The sequence below is a fragment of the Podarcis tiliguerta genome (genome assembly GCF_965153285.1).
Source record: "Podarcis tiliguerta genome assembly, chromosome: Z".
Taxonomy (NCBI): Eukaryota; Metazoa; Chordata; class Lepidosauria; order Squamata; family Lacertidae; genus Podarcis; species Podarcis tiliguerta.
This window is the reverse complement of record NC_139553.1, coordinates 9,637,590-9,659,919: the sequence shown is the minus strand read 5'-3', so window position 1 is coordinate 9,659,919 and position 22,330 is coordinate 9,637,590. Positions and strand designations below refer to the sequence as shown.

Genomic DNA, 22,330 nt, shown 5'->3' with positions numbered 1-22,330 from the left:
TCTCATTCAGTTTTCAGCCAGCCCCTGTATGCCTGCCTTTTTACTTACAACCGGGGTAGTTCTTCCTGTCATTGGCTCTGGCACCACAAGTTGCTGGTTTCCTTGCCTTCTACTCTACCAGTTCTAATGGGCACCAGCCACCACCTCTTTCTTTCTTTCTTTCTTTCTTTCTTTCTTTCTTTCTTTCTTTCTTTCTTTCTTTCCACATGGTTTCCTCCACAGAGTGCTGATTCAAGCAGTAAAACTGGAGGGAGGGTAAAAGGTAAAGCATACTCTCCTACCACTTTTCCAATCAAAATCACAACCTCTTAAAACTTTCTCTCTCTGAAAAAAGTTGGGTAATTGTTACATATTTGCCTTGACATATAGCGTACCCTTGAGTGGCTGAGTAGTCCCACTGCTAGTGATTGCAAATCACAATGTTCTCAGTTGGAAAGTGACATTTTTGCTGATAGCTCTAGTAGCTCTATCTCTCAATTGTTCACCCCACCCATTTAATTAATGCCCCTCAAATGAGCCTGGGGCTGTCTGAAACAGAGGTGACACAGGTGGATCAGACTTTGGAAGCCCACTATGCTACTGGATGACCTGCTTCATTTCCCCCCCTGCAGTTTGAGGAACTTGTGTACCTGTGGATGGAGCGTCAGAAGTCAGGAGGAAACTACAGTCGCCACCGAGCCCAGACAGAGAAGCACGTGGTCCTCTGTGTCAGCTCCCTCAAGATTGACCTGCTCATGGACTTCCTCAATGAGTTTTATGCCCACCCTCGTCTGCAGGTGAAGACCTTTATGTCAGCTTCTAAAGCAGGGGTGGGGAGCCTCAGGCCTGGAGGCCAAATGTGGCCCACCAGGCCACTCTTTCCAGTCATTCCCACTCTCCTTAGGCCACACCCCTCACCTTGTTCCACACCAGGGCTGGCCCAAGACATTTGGCCCCTGAGACAAACCACAAAATGGCGTCCCCCTGGCCAGGGAGTAAGGGGTGAGTGAAGATCTACATCAGGAGAAAGGGGGCAATAAAGGTCTACATTGGGAGCAAGGGTGGGAGGAGACCAGCCACGCTTCCTATTCACCAAGAGGCCACTGTAGAGGCAGCATGGCAGGGAGGGTCCTGAGAAGATAAAAGATTTGGCTTCGAAGGAGTGTGCTGCCGCAGTGGGTGATGCATTCCTTGGAGCCTGGATTTGCTGCTCCTGTGGATCCTGCCACCTGAGGCGGTCACCTCACCTTGCCTCGTGGGTGTGCCAGCCCTGCTTCACACCTTCCTTAAGTGCTTTTGTCTGACGGGAACATTTTTGAGCTGTGATGATACCTCTTGCTTGCCGGAATGGATGATAGAGAGAGGTGTGTTTGTGTGTAGAAACCAGCCACTTCTGGATGGCTGGAAATGTATTCAGATTTCACCTCCTGCTTTTGCCTCTGGTCCCACCCCCCACTAGAACCTGACCCCTTTGAATGTCGCCCTCAAATGCAAAATGCCCTCCAGCCCCGTTGTAAAGAGAGAGACACCAAGGCTCAAAAGTCTGCCTAGAGATTCACAGTCTGACATAGGATAATGCCCTCATGCGGTCTCAGAGGTGAGCAAACTCTGCAGTCCTTTGCAGTCCATCAACTGCAAAGGAAAAATTGCTGAACGGTTTGCATAGAATAGTGTTTCTTTTTATTTATAAATAGTATTTTTTTATTTATAAATAGTTATTTTATTTATTTTAAAAAATAAAAAGAAATAGTATTTATAAATTTTTTATTTATAAATAGTATTTCTTTTTATTTTTAAAAATAAAGTACAGATAGAATCAACACAATTTAAAAGCAAGTATTAAAAATAAACCCATGCAAACAATTGCGATGGATGTGTAGTTTCTTATTTAAGGTAGCTGCCATGGAATCGGGGAAATCAGTTTCAAGTCAATGGAGAGGAGAGTTAACATTCTTATTCTGATGTAGGGATCCTTAGAAAATCTGCCCCCTCCAAATGCACAAGCTGTTCTTCCTCCTGGATTTCAGGGGACCCCCCCCCCAAAAAAAACCCCAACAACAGTGCATGGAGAAGCAGTTAACCCTCTTCACCAAATCCCATGGTCCTGATCCTGCTTGGGCACTACTGCAGATCCTCTTTTTTAATGAATGAATGAATGAATGAATGAATGAATGAATGTGTTAAATGGAATTACACACTGAACTAATAGCTTTGAAAAGATCTGAAGGTTTTCCTTACAAATAAAATTGCAGCATCCTTGCAGACCTACTGGGGTGTGGCTGCCTGTGAGAAGCCTTTCTAGTTAAGCCAGTCCCAAAGTTTGTGTGAAAATGTGCTCCTAAATATTTCTAGGCTTCTCTTTCAGGATTACTATGTGGTGATCCTGTGCCCGACAGAGATGGATATTCAAGTGCGTCGGGTCCTGCAGATCCCACTGTGGTCTCAACGGGTGATCTATCTCCAGGGATCTGCTCTGAAAGACCAGGATCTCATGAGAGCAAAGTGAGTTTGGAAAGGGGAGATGGGCTTAGCGGGTGCACAGCCTCGCAAAGAGATCTGTGAGATTTCCATGCTTTGCTTAAACTTGTTTGCCAATGTCTACCTGCATACCTGTGTGTTAGTCCAGTGAATGACAGCTTCCCTTTCCCTGCTTCCTTTATCACATGGAAGAAGGTGTGTTAAAGATTGGAATTACTGAGTTACGCTCTTTCTTATCCCATCCTTGTGGAAGGGCTTCCGCTCCATGTTTTGCACGCTGAAGGCCTCTGGCTCAATCCCTGGCATCGCAGGTAAGGTTGGAAAAGACTATGGTGTGGCTGCAACTTGGAGTTCCTTGTACAATTCTGGCTGCCTCACCTCAAAAAGGATATTGCAGAGTTCTGAAAAGGGCAGCCAAAAGGATCTATGGGATGGAGAAACTCTTCTGTGATGAATGGTTGCAGCATTTAGGGCTTTTTAGTTTAGATAAAGAGCAAGAAAGAGATGGTGCGGTAGAGGTTTATAAAACTATGCATGGCATGAAGAGAATGGATAGAGGAAAGTTTTTCTCCCTTTCTCATGACACTAGAACTCATGGACACCCAATGAAGTCCTGCATTTTGGAAGATTAAGGATGGATAAAAGGAAGCATTTTATGCAGTGCGTAATTAAACCAAGGAACTTGCTCCCATGGGAAGCCATGATGATAGCCAACTTGAATGGCTTTAAAAGAGGTTTACAGGTGAAACTCGAAAAATTAGAACATCGTGGGAAAGTTCATTTATTTCAGTAATTCAACTTAAAAGGTGAAACTAATATATGAGATCGACTCATGACATGCAAAGCGAGATATGCTTCCACTTCTCAGAGGTCCAATCTTGCTCTATTTGCAATCCTTGTTTTGCTGATTTCATTTAATATTCTAATTTTCCGAGATTGTTAATTTGGGGTTTTCATCAGCATACATGCCACGATCATCACAATTATAACAAATAAAGGCTTGACATACCTTGCTTTGCATGTCATGTGTCTATCTCATATATTAGTTTCACCTTTTAAGTTGAATTACTGAAATAAATGAACTTTCCCGCGATGTTCTAATTTTTCGAGTTTCACCTGTAGATTAATTCATGGAGGATAAGGCTATTGATAGCTACTAGCCATGATGGCTGTGCTCTGCCTGCAAACCTGGAGGCTGTGATGCTTCAGTATATGTGTTGCTGAGGATCACAAGTAGAAAGAGGGCTGTTGCTTGCAGGTTTGCCACAGGCATCTGGTAGGCCACGGTGAGAACAGGATGCTGGACTAAATGGGCCATCGGCCTGATCCAGCGGGGCTCTTCTGATGTTCTTATGTACTACTAGTAGTAATGTTGTTCTTAACTTAATGCCATCCATGTGAAATAGGCAGGTTTCTGCCCCAGTAAACTTACAGACTTAGAGTTCAGCCCAGGGAACAACTGAGGAAAGGTGAGGGATCTGGAGGGAAGGAGTCAGCAAAGGAAGAATTGCACCCACAGCTATATCCTGTGCTAGTCCTACTCTGAGTAAACCCATTGAAATTTATAAACGTGCATATTCTGAGTAAAATTTAATTGGATTCAACTGTTGCTACCTGGGTAAAGATGTGTGTGTGAGACACACACACACACACACACACACACAGTTGTATCCAACTAAGGTCTATTTGGAGTACACCATTTAAATTAATGAGTCACAGTTAGTCATGCCCAGTGCTTTTTTCTGGAGGGTACACAGGGGTACACATACCCCTAAACATTTCATGAATCTTTGTACTTTGGTCCATTTACTGTATTTATTTTTCCTAATTTGAACTATAAAATGGTCATTTTTTTGAGTCAAAATGAGAATACCCCTAAACATATTTTTTTTTAGGAAAAAAGCACTGGTCATGCCCATCAGTTCCAATGAATCTACTCTAACATGGGATACAACCCATTATTTGTACCTTGCCATCAATGTACATAGCACTTAATAGACTGTGTAATCCTGAAATACATCCTATTGAATTTGGTGGGTTGCATCCAGCATTTTGTACATGCATGTAGACATTCCAAATTGGTGTGGGGGTGTGGGGAGCGAACAGAAGGATGTGGGGAGATTTAAGGTCAACAAAAGTGATCAAAGGAAGTTACCCAGATATTTGGATTTTGTTGCTATCGGGATGGGGATTAAAAGGTTAAACCAAAGGCTTTGCGGATAAAGGACTTTGAGACACAGACTCTGCCCTCCTGCTTTTATCTGGAATTTGACCTCCTGTTGGGTCTGATTGACAGAATCTTTTATGCTTTCAGGATGGACAATGGGGAAGCTTGTTTCATTCTGAGCAGCCGAAATGAGGTGGACCGCACAGCTGCTGTAAGTCCTGGACAATCAGCTTGGCTGTTTCAAGGCTTAACACTCTTCCTGATGAAGCAGTTTCTGTTGGGGGAAATGGGCTTTGTATACCTGGACAAACAAAGGAGAGCTGAAGAGCATTTGCTCTTGCAATTCTCACCTGACAGTTTTGAGATTGGGAATAGTCTTTCCCAATAGCCTCCCCAAACCGGAACTATTCTCTACACCGGGGGTGGGGAACTATTTTGGTCCCTTGGGCCAGAAATTTGATTCCTCAACCCAGCCCCTGGGGGCATACTTTGACATGTGAGTGGGGCCGTCTACCTGTCTATCATCTGTTATCCTTATGATGGCATCAGGGACCCATGGATCACATCCAGTTGTCATAGTTGACCCGTAGAATAGACAAAGCAGAACCCAGCAGGACAGAGCCTAGGTGAGTGGAGGGTCCACTCCTGATGGCTGTGCTTCACCTGCACGCAATGAGCTGTCAAAGCAACACCCACCTGTCACTCCTTGATAATTTCTTACAATTTCTTTTCAGAGGAGAATGATCAAAAAATGTGGAAGAACTTTTAAACAAAGCACTTCTTTTAAGCCAGGAATTGCAGTTGTCAATAGGCAAAGTGGTTTGTTTTTTATTTTACTTTTTTGTTTTGTTTTTTAAATTGTATTTGTGTGGTGTTATTTGGGGTTTGATTGCATTTGGTGTATAGCATGTGACACTGACAGCTCTGGATGAGGTTTCATCTGGGATGCCTGCCAAAGTCAAACAGCCAAGGGAACTAGGTGTGTTTTTCTGGCCAAGACATCTACAATCCTTCACCTGCTTATTTGGGAGTAAGCCTCAATTAACTCAGTGGGGCTGACTTCTGAGTAGACATGTATAGAATTGCGCTGTACAACTCTCTAGTTTCAAATGCTGAGATTCACATTTTGGATTTCAGTTTTGAAATTTTACGTTCAGTAGGAAAAGCCACATTCCAAAGCTTTGTAATTCTTGCGCTATTCAAGCATACGTATACCCTGCAGTTTTAGAAGTGAAACTCAAACAACACAATTTGTCCAATGCAGAAAATAAATGCAAGGAAGGCTTCTGATTATTGCTTTTTTCTCTTTCTGTAGGATCATCAAACTATCCTGAGGGCCTGGGCGGTGAAGGACTTTGCTCCAAATTGTCCTCTCTATGTTCAGATTTTGAAGCCAGAGAATAAGTTCCATGTAAAATTTGCTGGTAGGGTGCCCCACTGTCCTGTTTCTTCTTGTTTCATTTTACTTTAGAGATAAAGCACATGAAAAGTGACATGATAGTAGTTTATAAACTAATGCATGGCATGGAGTAGCTGGGTAGAGAAAAGTTTTTGTCTGTCTCTCATAAGACTAGAACTCAGGAAATGAAGGTGAATGATGGAAGTCCCGCTTGGACTACTGCAATGCGCTCTATTTGGGGCTACCTTTCAAGGTGACCCGAAAACTGCAACTAATCCAGAATGCGGCAGCTAGACTGGTGACTGGGAGTGGCCACCAGGACCACATAACACCGGTCCTGAGAGATCTGCATTGGCTCCCAGTATGTTTCCGAGCACAATTCAAAGTGTTGGTGCTGACCTTTAAAGTCCTAAATGGCCTCGGTCCTGTATACCTGAAGGAGCATCTCCACCCCCATCATCCAGCCCAGACACTGAGGTCCAGCGCCGAGGGCCTTCTGGCGGTTCCCTCATTGCGAGACGTGAGGTTACAGGGAACCAGACAGAGGGCCTTCTTGGTAGTGGCACCCACCCTGTGGAACACCCTCCCTTCAGATGTGAAGGAAATAAGCAGCTATCCTATCTTTAAAATACATCTGAAGGCAGCCCTGTTCAGGGAAGTTTTTAATATTTAATGCTGTACTGTTTTTAACACTTGATTGGGAGCTGCCCAGAGTGGCTGGGGAAACTCAACCAGATGGGCGGGGTATAAATAATAAATTATTATTATTATTATATAAGATTCGGGAGAGACAACAGACAACTATAGAGCTCCCACAGGAGGCAGTGATGGCCACCAACTTGGATAGCTTTAAAAGAGGATTGGATGCCTTAGTGGAAGACAAGGTTATCAATGACTGCTAGTCATGATGGCTATGCTCTGCCTTCAGGGTCAGAGAAAGTAATGCTTCTGAATACCAGTTGCTTGAAACCAATGGAGGGGAGTTGTGCTTAGGTCCTGCTTCCAAGTTTCTGAGTGTGGCATAGGGCTGCAAGAACAGGATGCTGGACTTGATTGACCGTCATGTTCTTCTCTGTTCTTATATGACCTTGTTGTTGTTTAGTCGTTTAGTCGTGTCCGACTCTTTGTGACCCCATGGACCAGATCACACCAGGCACTCCTATCTTCCACTGCCCCCCGCAGTTTGGTCAAACTCATGTTGGTAGCTTCGAGAACACTGTCCAACCACCTCGTCCTCTGTCGTCCCCTTCTCCTTGTGCCCTCCATCTTTCCCAGCATCAGGGTCTTTTCCAGGGAGTCTTCTCTTCTCATGAGGTGGTCAAAGTATTGGAGCCTCAGCTTCAGGATCTGTCCTTCCAGTGAGCACTCAGGGCTGATTTCCTTCAGAATGGAGAGGTTTGATCTTCTTGCAGTCCATGGGACTCTCAAGAGTCTCCTCCAGCACCAGAATTCAAAAGCATTAATTCTTCGGCAATCAGCCTTCTTTATAGTCCAGCTCTCACTTCCATATATCACTACTGGGAAAACCATAGCTTTAACTATATGGACCTTATACTACACCAAATTTACATGAGGATATTTTTAATTTTAAAAACTATGTTTATTAGTTTTAAACTAAACATAAAAACAAAAAAGAGTGAGGGGAAGGATCGTTACCCCTTTACAAAAAACCCAAACACTTAATCCATCACATAAAATATTTCACATACAGTCTCAATTACAAAAAAACACCCATCTAGTTTCAAAAAAACCATAGAAAAGGAGCATAGAAAAAGGTTATTTAAGAACTATATCCAAAACAGATAGAAAACAATAGAACTAAGTGTGAATATAATATTGTTTCAGTTATTTAGAATGTTTTCTTAATTTTGTAGAAAGATAGCATGGATTGATTCCAATGAAACCTGTTGAGTTACATGCTTATGTCAGTCGCATGAGGGGAGAAAACCCTTATGTCAATAGATGCCAATATACATCCACCCCTTATACATAATGCTGCAATAGGTAAAGATGTGGGACTTCGGTGGTGCTGTGGTCTAAACCACTGAGCCTCTTGGGCTTGCCAATTTGAAGGTTGGTGGTTCAAATACATGCGACAGTGGTGAGCTCCCATAGCTCTGTCCCAGCTCCTGCCAACCTAGCAGTTCAAAAGCATACCAACATGAGTAGATAAATAGGTACCACTGTGGTGGGAAGGCAAATGCCGTTTCCATGTGTTCTGGCCATTGTCATGGTTTCCCATTGCACCAGAAACAGTATTGTCATGCTGACCCCATGACCCGGAAAGCTGTCTGTGGACAAGTGCCAGCTCCCTCGTTCTGAAGTGAGATGAGTGCCACACCCCATAGTCGCCTTTAACGGGATTTAACCGTCCAGGGGTCCTTTACCTTTACCTTAATGCTGCAATGCTGTTCACTACTGCCCCTTACCTCTGATGAGATGGCAAGGGAAGAGTTGGGATCTGACTCCTTCAAGCAACTAATGTAATACAGAAGAGTTGCTAAAGGGCAAACTAAACATGGTCTTTTTGACAAGGCTTGGCCCCTGTATATCAACTATGTAAACAGAAGTGCTCCAGCTACTCATGCTTATTTATGCTGAAGGAGTGCCTCCACCCCCATCGTTCTGCCCGGACACTGAGGTCCAGCGCCGAGGGCCTTCTGGCGGTTCCCTCACTGCGAGAAGCCATATTACAGGGAACCAGGCAGAAGGCCTTCTCGGTAGTGGCACCCGCCCTGTGGAACGCCCTCCCACCAGATGTCAAAGAGAAGAACAACTGCCAGATTTTTAGAAGACATCTGAAGGCAGCCCTCTTTAGGAAAGCTTTTGATGTTTGATGGATCACTGTATTTTAATATTTTGTTGGAAGCTGCACAGAGTGGCTGGGGAAACCCAACCAGATGGGCGGGGTATAAATAATAAATTCTATTCTGTTCTATTCTAGAAGACTATCTCACAGATAGCTGACAATCTTGACAATTCATTCAATGCCATAAATATAAGACTATGGGGGGGGGAAACTGAAATAGAATGTGGAGAACTTAATGCAAGATTGAAAAACAAAATGGAAAGAAAATTAAATTTACATATTATTTGTCCATTCTCTTGCTGTCTGCCGCTCAGGTGCTAACTATTGATGGGTGACTTCTGGGTTCGTCATACTCTCCCTTCTGATTATTATTTAACTTTAAAATGAACTTCAAGTCTTCTCCAAACTGGTTCCCTCCAGACATTCTGAACTACATTTCTCATCAGTCTCAGCCGGCATGGCCATTGGTCAAGTGTGATGGGTACTGTAGTCCAAAACATTTGGAGGGCACCAGGTTGGATAAGGCTTTTGCTATGCCAGACTAGTTCTTCCTTCTACCTTTTTGTCTCTTCTCTCCTCCCTGGTATTCATCCTGCTTTGCTAGCTTCCAATTCTTAGCACCCCACAACACCCCCACCCACTCTCTCACATCCTTTATTTCATCCTCTTTTCCACTTGTTCTCTGGGTGGGTTTGTTTGTTTGCTTTCTATCATCTGGAAACATGGGTGGGCTGGAATAAAAAGATAGTGTACTTTCTCGGCTGTGTGTAATCAACATCTGAAAAGGAACTAGGGCATCAAACAACTAGATTCTAAGCTCCCTGTGGAGGGTGTTGCTGACAGGCTGGATACCATGCTGTCACCCATTCCTGTACCTTGGAAATGGCAAGGGAGAATTGCATTCAGAAGAAATAGCCAGTTATTCTGCATTGATATAAGCCAAAGAAAGAGAGGGATAAATATGGGGGGGGGGGGGAGAGAACCAATGAGGAACCAGCAGCCTGAAAGTTTGTCAGTGGCTACCAGCCGCTGCTTCAGCCACTGTTAGACAGAGATGACTTGGCCACTGTACTTCATGCTCTGGTAACCTCCAGGTTGGATTGTTGCCATGTGCTCTGTGTGGGCCTGCCCTTGGAATTTTTGACTGGTCCAAAACTTGGTGGCCAGATTACTGATTGGTGTTCCATCCAGAGATCACAGACCCCTTTTCTAAAACACCTGCACTGGTTTCCACTTTGAAGTTCTATTGCAACCAAGTGGCACATGTATATTTTGTTAACTAAATCAATCATAGTGTTCACTCTGATATTTAAGATCCAAAATGACATAGGCTCCAAATATCTGAAAAATCACCTCCTACATAACTTCTGGAGTCTTGAGATCAGAAGAGGGAGCCCTTTTCGTTGCTCCACCTTCTTCAGAGGTTCAGTGGGGTGGCAACTCAAATGAGGGCATTCTCTGGGGCAGCCCCATAGCTGTTCCCTACCCAGAGACTTTTTTATTGTTGTTGTAACCCGCCCTGATACCTTAAGGTGAAGGGCAGACAGGGAATCTAAATAAAGGAGGTGGTGGTGGTGTTTATGATGATAATAGTGATGATGATGACAATGACGACGGCAACAATAGAGGAATATGATGATACATGGAGTCCAACAACATCTGGAGAGTTACAGATTCTCCACCTCAACATTAAGGCTGCATCAATAGGAGTATAGCATCTAGATCAAGGGAAGTAATAGTGCCACTGTATTCTGCTCTGGTCAGACCTCACCTGGAGTACTGTGTCCAGTTCTGGGCACCACAGTTCAAGAAGGACACTGACAAACTGGAACGTGTCCAGAGGAGGGCAACCAAAATGGTCAAAGGCCTGGAAACGATGCCTTATGAAGAACGGCTAAGGGAGCTGGGCATGTTTAGCCTGGAGAAGAGGCGGTTAAGGGGTGATATGATAGCCATGTTCAAATATATAAAAGGATGTCATATAGAGGAGGGAGAAAGGTTGTTTTCTGCTGCTCCAGAGAAGAGGACACGGAGCAATGGATCCAAACTACAAGAAAGAAGATTCCACCTAAACATTAGGAAGAACTTCCTGACAGTAAGAGCTGTTCAACAGTGGAATTTGCTGTGGTGGAGTCTCCTTCTTTGGAGGTCTTTAAGCAGAGGCTTGACAACCATATGTCAGGAGTGCTCTGATGGTGTTTCCTGCTTGGCAGGGGGTTGGACTCGATGGCCCTTGTGGTCTCTTCCAACTCTATGGTTCTATGATTCTATGATTCTAAAGGCTCCAGGTCTTCTTGTGAATGGAGATTCCTGTTTTGCTCATAGTCTCACTTGATCATGGTTTATGAAGCCCTCACTTGATCATGGTTTATGAAGCCTTCTGTATCCGTGGGCATGTGATGCACCTGTTACTCACCCTCAGGGATGAAGGAGATATAGTTTGGTGCAATCATTTTGCTAAATTATTTCAAGATGCTGTGGACCCCCCCCCCCAAAAAAAAAAATATTCCCAGCAAATTGATTGTACTGTATAGCTTTAGCCAGACATTGAAAATCAATAGCACAACAGGGAATCTGCTGTTTTGTTGAAGATTTGTAAACTGTCTGAAGAGTTTTAAAACAGGTATTTCCATTGGTTTCTTGTAATTGCAGCAATACAAAGAACAGTGGCTTTGGTGGGTAAGAGGCCCTTGCGTGGGAAGGAAAGGGAAACACACTGTGTTTGGTGCCTCAAATCCTTGTGCTTTGGGAATAATGGGAAGGCCTCTCTTAATTTCAGATCACGTGGTGTGTGAAGAGGAATGTAAGTACGCCATGCTGGCTCTGAACTGCGTCTGCCCAGCTACCTCAACGCTCATAACCCTCCTTGTCCATACGTCTAGAGGACAGTAAGTAATTGAATGACCAGCAAGAGTCAGGCAGGGTGAAGATAGATGGGCACTCTCACCAAGGGAAGGCTGGTAGGGAGGAAGTGGTTTGAATCTGTATTGTTTTTAACATTTGATTGGGAGCCGCACAGAGTGGCTGGGGAAACTCAGCCAGATGGGCGGGGTATAAATAATAAAATATTATTATTATCTGCATTCTGTGCTCTGAAAGCAAATGCTGCAAATAGATGTGTATTAAACCATTTCCTTCCTTAGCAGATAGATTTCAAATGACCCACCCTCTTGAGATCAAAAAGATGGCTAACTTTTTTAACTTTGCTGTTATCCAGCCTCCTGAGTGCCCCATGCTAGCGGAGGGTGTGGTCAAAGTGAAAGTGAGTGTGCCCAATAAGTATGATAGGCAGAGTTGGAGCAGAAAGGTTGGAACATCTCCACCCAAACCATCATGACAGTGGAGATTAGCACCAACACTTCCCACAAGGAGGTCAACCCACTGTTTTGTTTTTGTCTTTTTAATAAAATAGACAATTCTTCACTACCAACAAATTGTTGGATGGGAGTCAGATACAGTCTCTGAGCCACAACTTAGCTAGCCCTGATGTAAATATGCATAAAAAATATATGATTCTATACACGTGCTAACACATACGATATAATATGAAGGCATGATACAACCCAGAAATGTTGGGGGTCAAACCAAAACCTTTAGGAACACAGGAAGCTGCCTTATATTGAGTCAGATCATTGGTCCACCTATCTCACTGATGTCTACACTGACTGGCAGCAGCTGTCCAGGTCTCAGGAAGGGAAATGTCCAGACCTACCTAGAGATTCTGTAGATCAAACCTGGGACTTTTCGCTCTGCCACTGGGCTATGGCCCTTCCTCTAAAAACAAAGTGTGATTCCAGTTCTCATGGTGCTGAATAAAGGACGAGTTCACCCAGGAGACTGCCTTATGCCAAGTAAGACCCATTGATCTATCCAGATCAGTTTCCTCTTCACTGACACGCTTCAGCTCTCCAGGGTTTCAACCAGGAGACATTCCCAGCCCTACCAGAAGATGCTGTGGCTCAAATCAGGAACTTTTCTGCATGTAAAGTGTATTATTTGTCCCTAAACTACACCCCTTCCTTGAAACTGGGGCATTATATTTTCAAGTGGGAATGAAGCTTCTTATTCAGGTATCCCCAACCTCCAGATGTTTTGGCCTACAACTCCCACGATCCCTAGCTAACAGGACCGGTGGTCAGGGATGATGGGAACTGTAGTCCAAAACATCTGGAGGGCCAAAGGTTGGGGATGCCTGTTCTTATTGATATGATGCCATGCTGAATTGTTCCACCAAGCTCTTTTATAAAGGGAAAGGTGGAACGACGCAGTGTTTTGTCACAGAGCGTGATAGCTGGGAATGGAAAGAATATTTGCTGAAGGACACACCATCAGCCTAAAGCTTGCTGGGATTGAGAGAGAGAAACGCATCCTTATTCATGCTGCACGTTCAACGGAAGGATGTTTGATTCATAGACTCTCTGGGCCAATTTCTCCCAAGCATGCATTGCAAGCTTCGATAAAATATGGTTAGGGACTGATCTTGTTGCTGATTATGAATGATGACATCTTGAGTTACTTTTCCTGTTCTGGAGTTTCGGCTGGCTAGGCTTTGAGGGTAGGAAGAACTAAAGCAAATTGTTACAGGATGGCACAGAGGGATATACATCCAGGGCCAGGCTATTTTGTGCCCTAGGCGAGGCTAACTACTTGCATCCTCACCCCAGCAAAAAGGTTGCTAATTTCAATTGTGAAAAACAGACAAAAATGTCTTGGTGGAAAAAAATGAAAAGCACAAAATTTGAAACCACTAAATTTATTTTAAATTGCAAGTAATACAACAATCTTATCTTTCTCAAATAAAAGAAAATACTTTAGGGCACAAATAATTTTGGATAATCCTGTGAATTGTGATGTAAAAATTTACGCATCTTAAAAGTTTCATTTCCACGCACATCAAAAAATCTCACCTTGCATGCATTTTCCTTCACAAATTTTGTCACCAATTCTTTCAGGTCAAGTGCTGATGCTTGGGCATGTTTAATTGATATAGTTGCCAAGCCAACCAGTCTCTTTTGCTACATTGCTGAATGCATGCAAGTTTTTTATATGTCTGAGCTTTGAGATACTGCGTTCCCCACTTGCCACGGACACTGGAAGTGTGAGAAGGATGCTTAGAACAATGGAAACATTATTATTATTATTATTATTATTATTATTTATATCCCGCCTTTCTCCCAGAACCAGGACTCAAGGCGGCTCACAAAAATTAAATCAAACATGAATAAAACGCAGAAAGCTAACAACATATATAAAAGCTGGTGCTTAAAAAGGATTTAAAATATAGCAAAGTTAAATGGATATAAAAACAAACCCATTAAAATACAGATAAAAACAGCACAGCACTCTTAAAAGCCTTTCCTTAAAAGCAGCCAGTTCCCAATACCCTGCAGGAATAAAAGAGTCTTCACCCACAGGTGGAAGGAAAAGAAGCCAGTCTTGTTTCTCTAAGAAGGGAGATCCAAAGTCTGGGAGCAGCCACTGAGATGGATTGACTAGCACTTAGTTCTGAGAAACAGGAATTAGGCACACACCCAGGATTTTTTGTTGTGGTGTGAAGAGAAATACTCCTTGTGGCAGCATTGACATTGGAAGCCCTCGAGCTATTGCTGTAAAGTTCACAGCACAGATAAAGCAAAAACTAATCTGTACAAAACTGCACCCTTCAAAGGTCAGTTCTGTGCACTTAGAGGTCTGTGCCTTAGGCGGCTGCCTGGTTGGCCTAATGATATCACCAGCTAGTATACCACCAGTCTTTAGCCAAGTGTGGCTGTACCAATTGTCTTCATCGCTTCTCATTTGGCTTGGCTTTCAGCAACAATTTTCAGGAAGTTTCTTCTCTGCATTGGTGCCTATCCTGGAAGCCATAAAGATATAAAAGAACTTGACCATTTTGTTACATCAGGGTTGGAGATACCTCAGGCCAAGACCTCTCTAGGACTCTCCCTGGGCCATACCTCTCACTTCTCTGCCTCACACCTCCCCTGAGTGTTTTCTGCCTGGCTAGAATGTTCCTTGAACTCTGATTGTGCCTCTTGTTTGCCTGGTTGGAAGGTTGAGAGAGCTGTGTGTGTGTGTGTGCGTGTGTGCGTGTGTGCGTGTGTGTAGAAACTAGCCTACTAGACAAAGGTAAAGTTTGCATTCATTGGTCTGCCTGTTTTTGCTTCTGGCCCCTGGAAGTTTCCTGGAAGGCTCTCAGACCAAAAACAGCCCCCTATTCTTGCATTATCCCCCATTCATTTTTGTTCAAGGTCTCATTTGTTTTGCCATTCATCTGCACTTGCCCAATTCGTTCCGTTACTCATTTGGCAAAGCAAACTATTTTGTCTAAACAGGTAAAGCATGCTGAGCATGCTATGGATTCCGGATCCAACTCCATCCACTTACTAACGCTCTGCCTCATGAGACCAGGGCCCTGCAGGATCTGATTTCTTTCCGCAGGGCCTGTAAGACAGAGTTGTTCCGCCTGGCCTTTGGCTTGGAGCCAGTTTGATTCCCTCCCTCCCACTCTTTCTTTTTTCTTTTCCTTCTCCTCCTGCGATGAGGCTTCATTTTAATATTTTAATGTTACATTATTTTCATGTTGTATTTTACTTTTGTTTTTAAGTTGTAATCATTCATCTTGTTTTTATTATTGCTTGTAAGCCGCTCTGCGCCCGGCCTTGGCTGGGGAGGGCGGGGTATAAATAATAATAATAATAATAATAATAATAATTACTACTACTAAGAGGTGTTTTTCTTCTTCTCCTCCTCTGATATGTTTCCAGAGAGGGTCAGGAGTCACCAGAGCAGTGGCAGAGGATGTACGGTCGCTGCTCTGGCAATGAGGTCTACCACATCCGGATGGGCGACAGCAAGTTCTTCATGGAGTATGAAGGGAAGAGTTTCACCTACGCATCCTTCCATGCCCACAAAAAGTGAGAGGAAAAGCCTACAATGTGATGTTATATGGTTTATTTTACACTCCACTGTTCAGGATTTAGCTGGGATTCCTGCATTGCATGGGGTTGGTCTAGAACACCCTTGGAGGTCGCTTCCAGCTTTGAAGTTCTGTGATTCCATAGGAACAAAGCCCTTTCCAAAGTGAGGAACAAAGTATTAATACAAAAGGTCATCTATTATATATTTGGGGGTGTTGTTTATTTATTGCTATGCATTTGGACACCTCTCAAGATACCGTAAGCAATTTTGGCATGATGGTTCTTGAGATCAAGGAGCAGGCTTTCATGTGTGTTTGGATACAGTTGGACTCTGTTTTGAATCAAGATGGTGGGCTGAGCCTTTCAAAATTGCACAGAGTACAAGGCTGCTGACATGCAGTTAAAGTTAAGGTAAAGGTAAAGGTAAAGGGACCCCTGACCATTAGGTCCAGTCGTGACTGACTCTGGGGTTGCGGTGCTCATCTCGCTTTATTGGCCGAGGGAGCCGGCGTTTGTCCACAGACAGCTTCTGGGTCATGTGGCCAGCATGACTAAGCCGCTTCTGGCAAACCAGAGCAGCGCACGGAAACGCCGTTTACCTTCCCGCTGGACTGGTACCTATTTATCGACTTGCACTTTGTGCTTTCGAAGTGCTAGGTTGGCAGGAGCAGGGACCGAGCAACAGGAGCTCACCCCGTTGCAGGGATTCGAACCGCCGACCTTCTGATCGGCAAGTCCTAGGCTCTGTGGTTTAACCCACAGAGCCACCTGCGTCCCATGCTGTTAAAGTAAGTTAAGTAATAATAATAAAAAACCACTTGAAAGCATATAAAATTACAAAATCTTTTTTTAAAAATAAATAATTTTTATTAATTTTCCAACACAAGTATACAATCTTATCAAAATTTCCACAAATTTAGTTCTTTTTAAACTTCCTTCGGCTTCTCTGACAATCATCCATATTTACCTCTCAATTACGCATTTCTCTGATTATATTGCCATTAAACATCCCTCCCACTTATATTTCTTTTTAACAATACAGTGGTACCCCGCAAGACGAATGCCTCGGAAGACGAAAAACTCGCAAGACGAAAGGGTTTTTCATTTTCTGAGGTGCTTTGCAAGACAGATTTTCCTAAGGGCTTGCTTCGCTAGACGAAACAGCCCTGCCTCTCGTGTCATGGCGACGGTCACTGCACGCACGCACGCTCGCTTCCCCGCTCCTCCGGCTCCCTCCCACCTTCCTGCTGACGGTTGGTGCCTCAAGCCGCTGCCCACCCCCCTCGCGCGCTCCCCTCAGAGCTGTTGCCGCCAGCGCCTCTCTCTCCCTGGAGTCACGCTCCTGAGCCCCGCCGCCCTCCAGCAGCTGCGTCGCACGGTGGCCACAACGCGCGGGTGAGTCTGAGGTACCGGCTGCGGCAGCTGTCCTGCTTCTCCCCGCTCCTCCCCGCCGTTGTCAGTGTTTAAATGCAGTGGTGCTTCGCAAGACGAAAAAACTCGTACAACAAAAAAACTCGCGGAACGAATTAATTTCGTCTTGCGAGGCACCACTGTATATCTCGACTTTCACAGTGCCTCTTGAAACCCCGCCAGCGTTGTTTGCACATCAAATATTCTTTTCAGATATTCAACAAATTTTCCCCAGTCCTCGATGAACTTTTGGTCTCAAAGATATCTAATTTTCCTGGTTAGTCTGTCCAATTCTGAATATTCTGTCAGCTTCAGTCTCCATTCTTCTATCATCGGTATTTCCTCTTGTTTCCATTTCTGGGCCAGTAGAATTCTTGCTGCTGTAGCTGCATATTGAAAAGGTTTACAGTCTTTTCTTATTTCTTTCCATGTAATTCCTAAAAGAAAGGTCTCTGGTTTCTTTACAAATGCATATTTTAACATCTTTTTCATTTCATTATAGATCATCTCCCAGAAACCCTTCACTTTCTTACACTCCCACCACATGTGATAAAACGTACCTTCTTTTTCTTTACATTTCCAACACTTATTGCACGTCTTATAAATTTTGGCTAATTTTACCGGTGTAATATATCATCTGTAAAACATTTTCATGACATTTTCTTTTAATACCGTACATGCAGTAAATCTTAAATTTTCTTTCCACAGTTTTTCCCAATCCTCAAACTGTATATTCTAACCAAAATCTCTGGCCCATTGTATCATTACCGTTTTGACTTCTTCATCTTTTGTATTCCATTCCAACAATATTTTATACATTTTTGACAAAATTTTACAATTATTATTTATCACATCTGTCTGGAACTTGAGTCTTTTTCTGCATAACCACTTTCTTTAATATCTTTTTTAAACATTTCATTAACCTGAAAGTAATGCAACCAATCATAGACATGTTCTTTGACTTGTTCATATGGCTTTAATTTCTATTTTCCTCTTTCTTTGGTTATCAATTCACCATATGTAATCCAATTGCCTCTCATATTTATTTTCTTTACACTCATAACCTCTAGTGGAGATAACCATTGTGGAACTCTTGGTTCTAATAGGTTTTTATACCTATCCCATATTTCTGTTAATGAGCTCCGGAATATGTGGTTCCCAAAACCTTTATGAATTTTCTTCTTTTCGCACCATAAATATGCGTGCCATCCAAATCTGTTATCAAATCCTTCTAGATCTAATAGCTCCTTGTCCTCTAATTTTATCCATTCTCTCAACCAGCAAAGACATGCTGCTTCGTAGTACAGTTTCAAGTCCAGTAGGGCGAAGCCTCCTCTTTCCTTTGCATCCGTTAATAACTTAAATTTAATTCTCGGCTTCTTGCCCTGCCAGATATACCTTAAAAGCACTCTTTGCCACTCTTTAGAAATTGCTACCCCCTTTAATATGGGGATAGTTTGAAACAAAAATAACATCTTTGGAAGGACACTCATTTTTATCGTAGATATTCTACCCCAAAAAGATAATTTCATTCTTCCCCACAGGTTACCAGTTGGTCAGAATGAATATAAAGTAAAAGCCTTTGCAGATGATCTGGTAATTGCGATTGAAGAACCATTAGAAAGTGTAAAAGAAGTCTTGGATGAGATTGAGAAATTTGGAAGTGTGGCAGGGTTCAGATTAAATAAGAAGAAAACCAAAATAATTACAAAAAATATGGATCAAAGTGTAATAGAAATAATGCAACAAAGAACAGAGATAGAGGTGGTGAAAAAGGTTAAATATTTAGGAATTTGGTTAACTCTCAAAAATATTGACTTGTTTCAGAACAACTATATGCCGGTCTGGAATGGAATAAGGAAAGATATAAAATTACAAAATCAGAAAATGCCCATCAATCACACTAAGTATGGTTAGGTATGGTATTTAACCCAGTGGCATCCCTGTCTCTCACCTAGGTAGGGGTCTGGGAGAAAATCTATTCAGCTCACATTTAAATGCAGCCCTACCTAATTTGTACTTTCCAAAAAAGCCCACAAGAGCTGAAACGCAACTGTCTTTCCCTAAGCGCACTCCTCCGAATGTTGCAATGCAGTTCTCCAGCCAAGGAATGTCTACAAAGCTGCTTTAAAGGTGATGTAGTGGTTAGAGTGTTGGACTAGGATCTGGGAGACCAGGGTTCAAATTCCCAGTCGGCCATGAATGTCACTGGGTGATCTTGGGCCAGTCACTCTCACTCTCCACCTAACCTACTTCACAGGGTTATTTTGAGGGTTATAGGCAGGGGCGAAGGAAGGCTAACCAGTACCCGGTGCTGGGTGAACTGGACAGACAGCGGTGGGATACTCTGTTCATGGCTGCAACAGTGGTGGAGAGATTCTCTGCTCACAGTGGCGGCAGCGGCAGCAGGATCCTCTGCATGTGGCTGTGGTGGCGCGATGGCAGCGGCTCGCACCACCACGCCCAGGGGTGGCAGGGTGACCCCCGCGGGGTGCCTTCTTGTCACCCCCCTCAGAGATGGCACACGGGGCAGACCACCCACCCCCTTCCTCCGCCACTGGTTATAGGAGAAGGAGGAGGAGGAGAACCGTACACACCAACCTGGGCTTCTAGCTTGGGACTGGATCATGCCAAGTACAGTGGTACCTCTAGTTACGAACTTAATTCATCCCAGAGGGCCATTCTTAACCTGAAACTGTTCTGAACTAGAGGCGTGCTTTCGCTAATGGGGCCTCTTGCTGCCGCTGTGCCGCCAGCACATGATTTCCGTTCTCATCCTGGGGCAAAGTTCTCAACTCGTGGTAACTCTTCCAGGCTAGCGAAGTTTGTAACTGAAGCATTTGTAACTCAAGGGACCCCTGTCACTGGCTTTATCAAAGACCTCTTTGGTGCTCCTTTCAGGTATGGAGTCTGCTTGATGGGTGTGAAGAGGGAGGAGAATAAAAGCATCCTCTTAAACCCAGGGCCGCGGCACATCCTGAGTGCCTCCGACACATGCTTCTACATCAACATCACAAAGGAGGAGAACTCAGCCTTCATCTTTAAGCAGGAGGAGAAGCAGAAGAAGAAAGGATTTGCAGGGAGAGGCATCTATGATGGGCCGTCAAGGCTGCCAGTCCATAGCATCATTGCCAGCATGGGTGAGTTAGTCTGCCCCTTTTCAAGGTTGCGTTTCAAGATAGCCCTATAGCAGAGGTGGGGAACCTCAGGTCTGGCAGCTGAATGCAGCCTCTCAGAATTCTCCTCAGGCCATACTGGCCCTGCTTTGCATCCAAAGAGTGTTTTTGTCTGGCTGGGATGTGTCGAACTCTGATAATGCCTCTTGCTTGCCTGGATAGAGGATGGAGAGAGGTGTGTGTGTGTGTAGAAACTATATTGTTTACATTCATTCTTCTGCCTGGTTTTGCTTCTTGCCCTGCCCACCTCTGGTATGTGGCCCTAAGAAGGTTGCCCAGAAGGGAATGTGACCCTTCCCCCCAGGCTGAAAAAGTTCCCTAACACTGTTATACGACTGGATGGACAGGGGTTGGCCCTTAGCCCATGCAAGCCAGATCTGCACCCTACCTGTCACCCTTAAAGGACAAGTCTCAAGTCTACCAGGTTTGCAATGAAACAGAATACTGGTTTCTGCTGGAAACCCTGGTTCTAGAAACACAGAACCCTACAGACTTGTGCATTCATGAAAATGTGTAGTTTGGCCTTTTGTACTAACCTTTTTTTCCCCCTTCCAAAATCTGTATCCAGCCCTTTATTGTAAAAACAATATCAGGACATATTAGTTTTTTCTGTGTTTTCTTATCTCGTCTACCCTTTCCTGCTGTCATGAGGGCTAGCAGCTTGGAGAGGAGGAGTGAAAAGCTGGCAATATTCATTCTCAAAACAGTGCATGTGAGCCATCAGACAGAAGTGGCTGGAAGGGCAGAAGCAGGCAGTAGCTTGTCCATCTGAAGGCACAGCCGAAAATTCAAAGTCCAATCAAATTGTGTTCCCATTTTTCCTCCATCAGTCTTATCTCCTGCTCCAGCTTATTAGCCACACAGCACAATGCCAATATATTTGCATAGTGCTATTTGCATGCCTCTTGTGTGTTGCGCTGCTGCACTTGGTCCTCCTCAGAGGGGTGCTTTGTAAAAAAAAAAAAAGTGTCGGAATGATTAATCTCTCCGAAAATGAGGCTGCACTCAGCTGGCAGTTGATGAAGGGAAAGAAAAGCCCTAGTTGCATAACTATGTCAGTCAATGGTTACCATAAAGTATAAAAGCAGTGCTGTCTGGTGCCCACTGGGGCTGGCAGGGCAGAAGGCAGAGACCCCAACGGCACCAGATAAGTCTAGTTTTATCCCCATCTTCCACCATGCAGAGTTCTAAAATTGTCCAGTAGCACCTTAGAGACCAACTCAGTTTCTGTGGGCAGCTCTGCGCAAGTTCAGGACGAGCGTTGATCGAGAAAGCGAGCCAGAAAGAAGCTCTCTGGCTTGCACCTTGGTTTAGATACCCCCCCAACCAGCTGATTGGCTGGCTGGAATTTTGATGTGGCTGGGACCTTCGGTGCTGCTTGCTGCCATGGCGTCTGCCATGTTGCCTCACCGGAAGTCCCCAGGCATAAATCCGGGGACACCGGTGTGGTGTAGTGGTTAAGACCAGTAGTCTCGTAATCTGGTGAACCAGGTTCGCATCTCCGCTCCTCCACCTGCAGCTGCTGGGTGACCCTGGGCTAGTCACACTTCTCTGAAGTCTCTCAGCCCCACTCACCTCACAGAGTGTTTGTTGTGGGGGAGGAAGGAGAAGGAAAATGTTAGCCGCTTTGAGACTCCTTCGGGTAGTGATAAAGCGGGATATCAAAGCCAAACTCTTCTTCTTCTTAATTAAAATCCAGGGACATTCCAGGGGCAGATTTTGTCTTGGGACAGATTGGTGAATCCATGGACTGTCCCCGGGAACCGGGGACATCTGGTAACCCTATTGTAGAACTCAGCAGGAAGAAGTACGGGAGCAAGCTTGAATTAGTTGGCTCAGCCTGCCACTGGCTCTGGCTCTGTCCCTGCTGGGCTCCACCAGGCACCATAGATGTCATGGCACTGCTTTTAAGAGATGGAGTCTCTGGAAGGGACCTCAAAGGTGTCATTCAGTCTGACCCATCTGCCAACTCAGGAAATCTGATGCTACAGCATC

General features: G+C 44.2%; 1 protein-coding gene and 1 long non-coding RNA gene across 16 annotated transcripts in view; one reads left to right on the top strand and one right to left on the bottom strand.

The window, feature by feature from the left end:
* Nucleotides 1-7,487, bottom strand: part of LOC310669367 — a 235,446-nt gene extending 227,959 nt beyond the window's left edge. The window contains exon 1 of the long non-coding RNA XR_014507144.1: nucleotides 7,111-7,487. This is a non-coding gene — a long non-coding RNA (uncharacterized lncRNA). The remainder of the gene's footprint in view (nucleotides 1-7,110) is intronic.
* Nucleotides 1-22,330, top strand: part of KCNT1 (potassium sodium-activated channel subfamily T member 1) — a 202,742-nt gene that overhangs the window by 147,348 nt on the left and 33,064 nt on the right. For all 15 annotated transcript variants that reach the window (XM_083422886.1, XM_083422890.1, XM_083422889.1 and 12 more), the window contains 7 exons: nucleotides 612-776; nucleotides 2,345-2,481; nucleotides 4,772-4,835; nucleotides 5,940-6,048; nucleotides 11,612-11,720; nucleotides 15,597-15,746; nucleotides 20,061-20,299. In XM_083422886.1, the coding sequence (XP_083279012.1) occupies nucleotides 612-776; nucleotides 2,345-2,481; nucleotides 4,772-4,835; nucleotides 5,940-6,048; nucleotides 11,612-11,720; nucleotides 15,597-15,746; nucleotides 20,061-20,299 (973 nt within the window). The remainder of the gene's footprint in view (nucleotides 1-611; nucleotides 777-2,344; nucleotides 2,482-4,771; nucleotides 4,836-5,939; nucleotides 6,049-11,611; nucleotides 11,721-15,596; nucleotides 15,747-20,060; nucleotides 20,300-22,330) is intronic.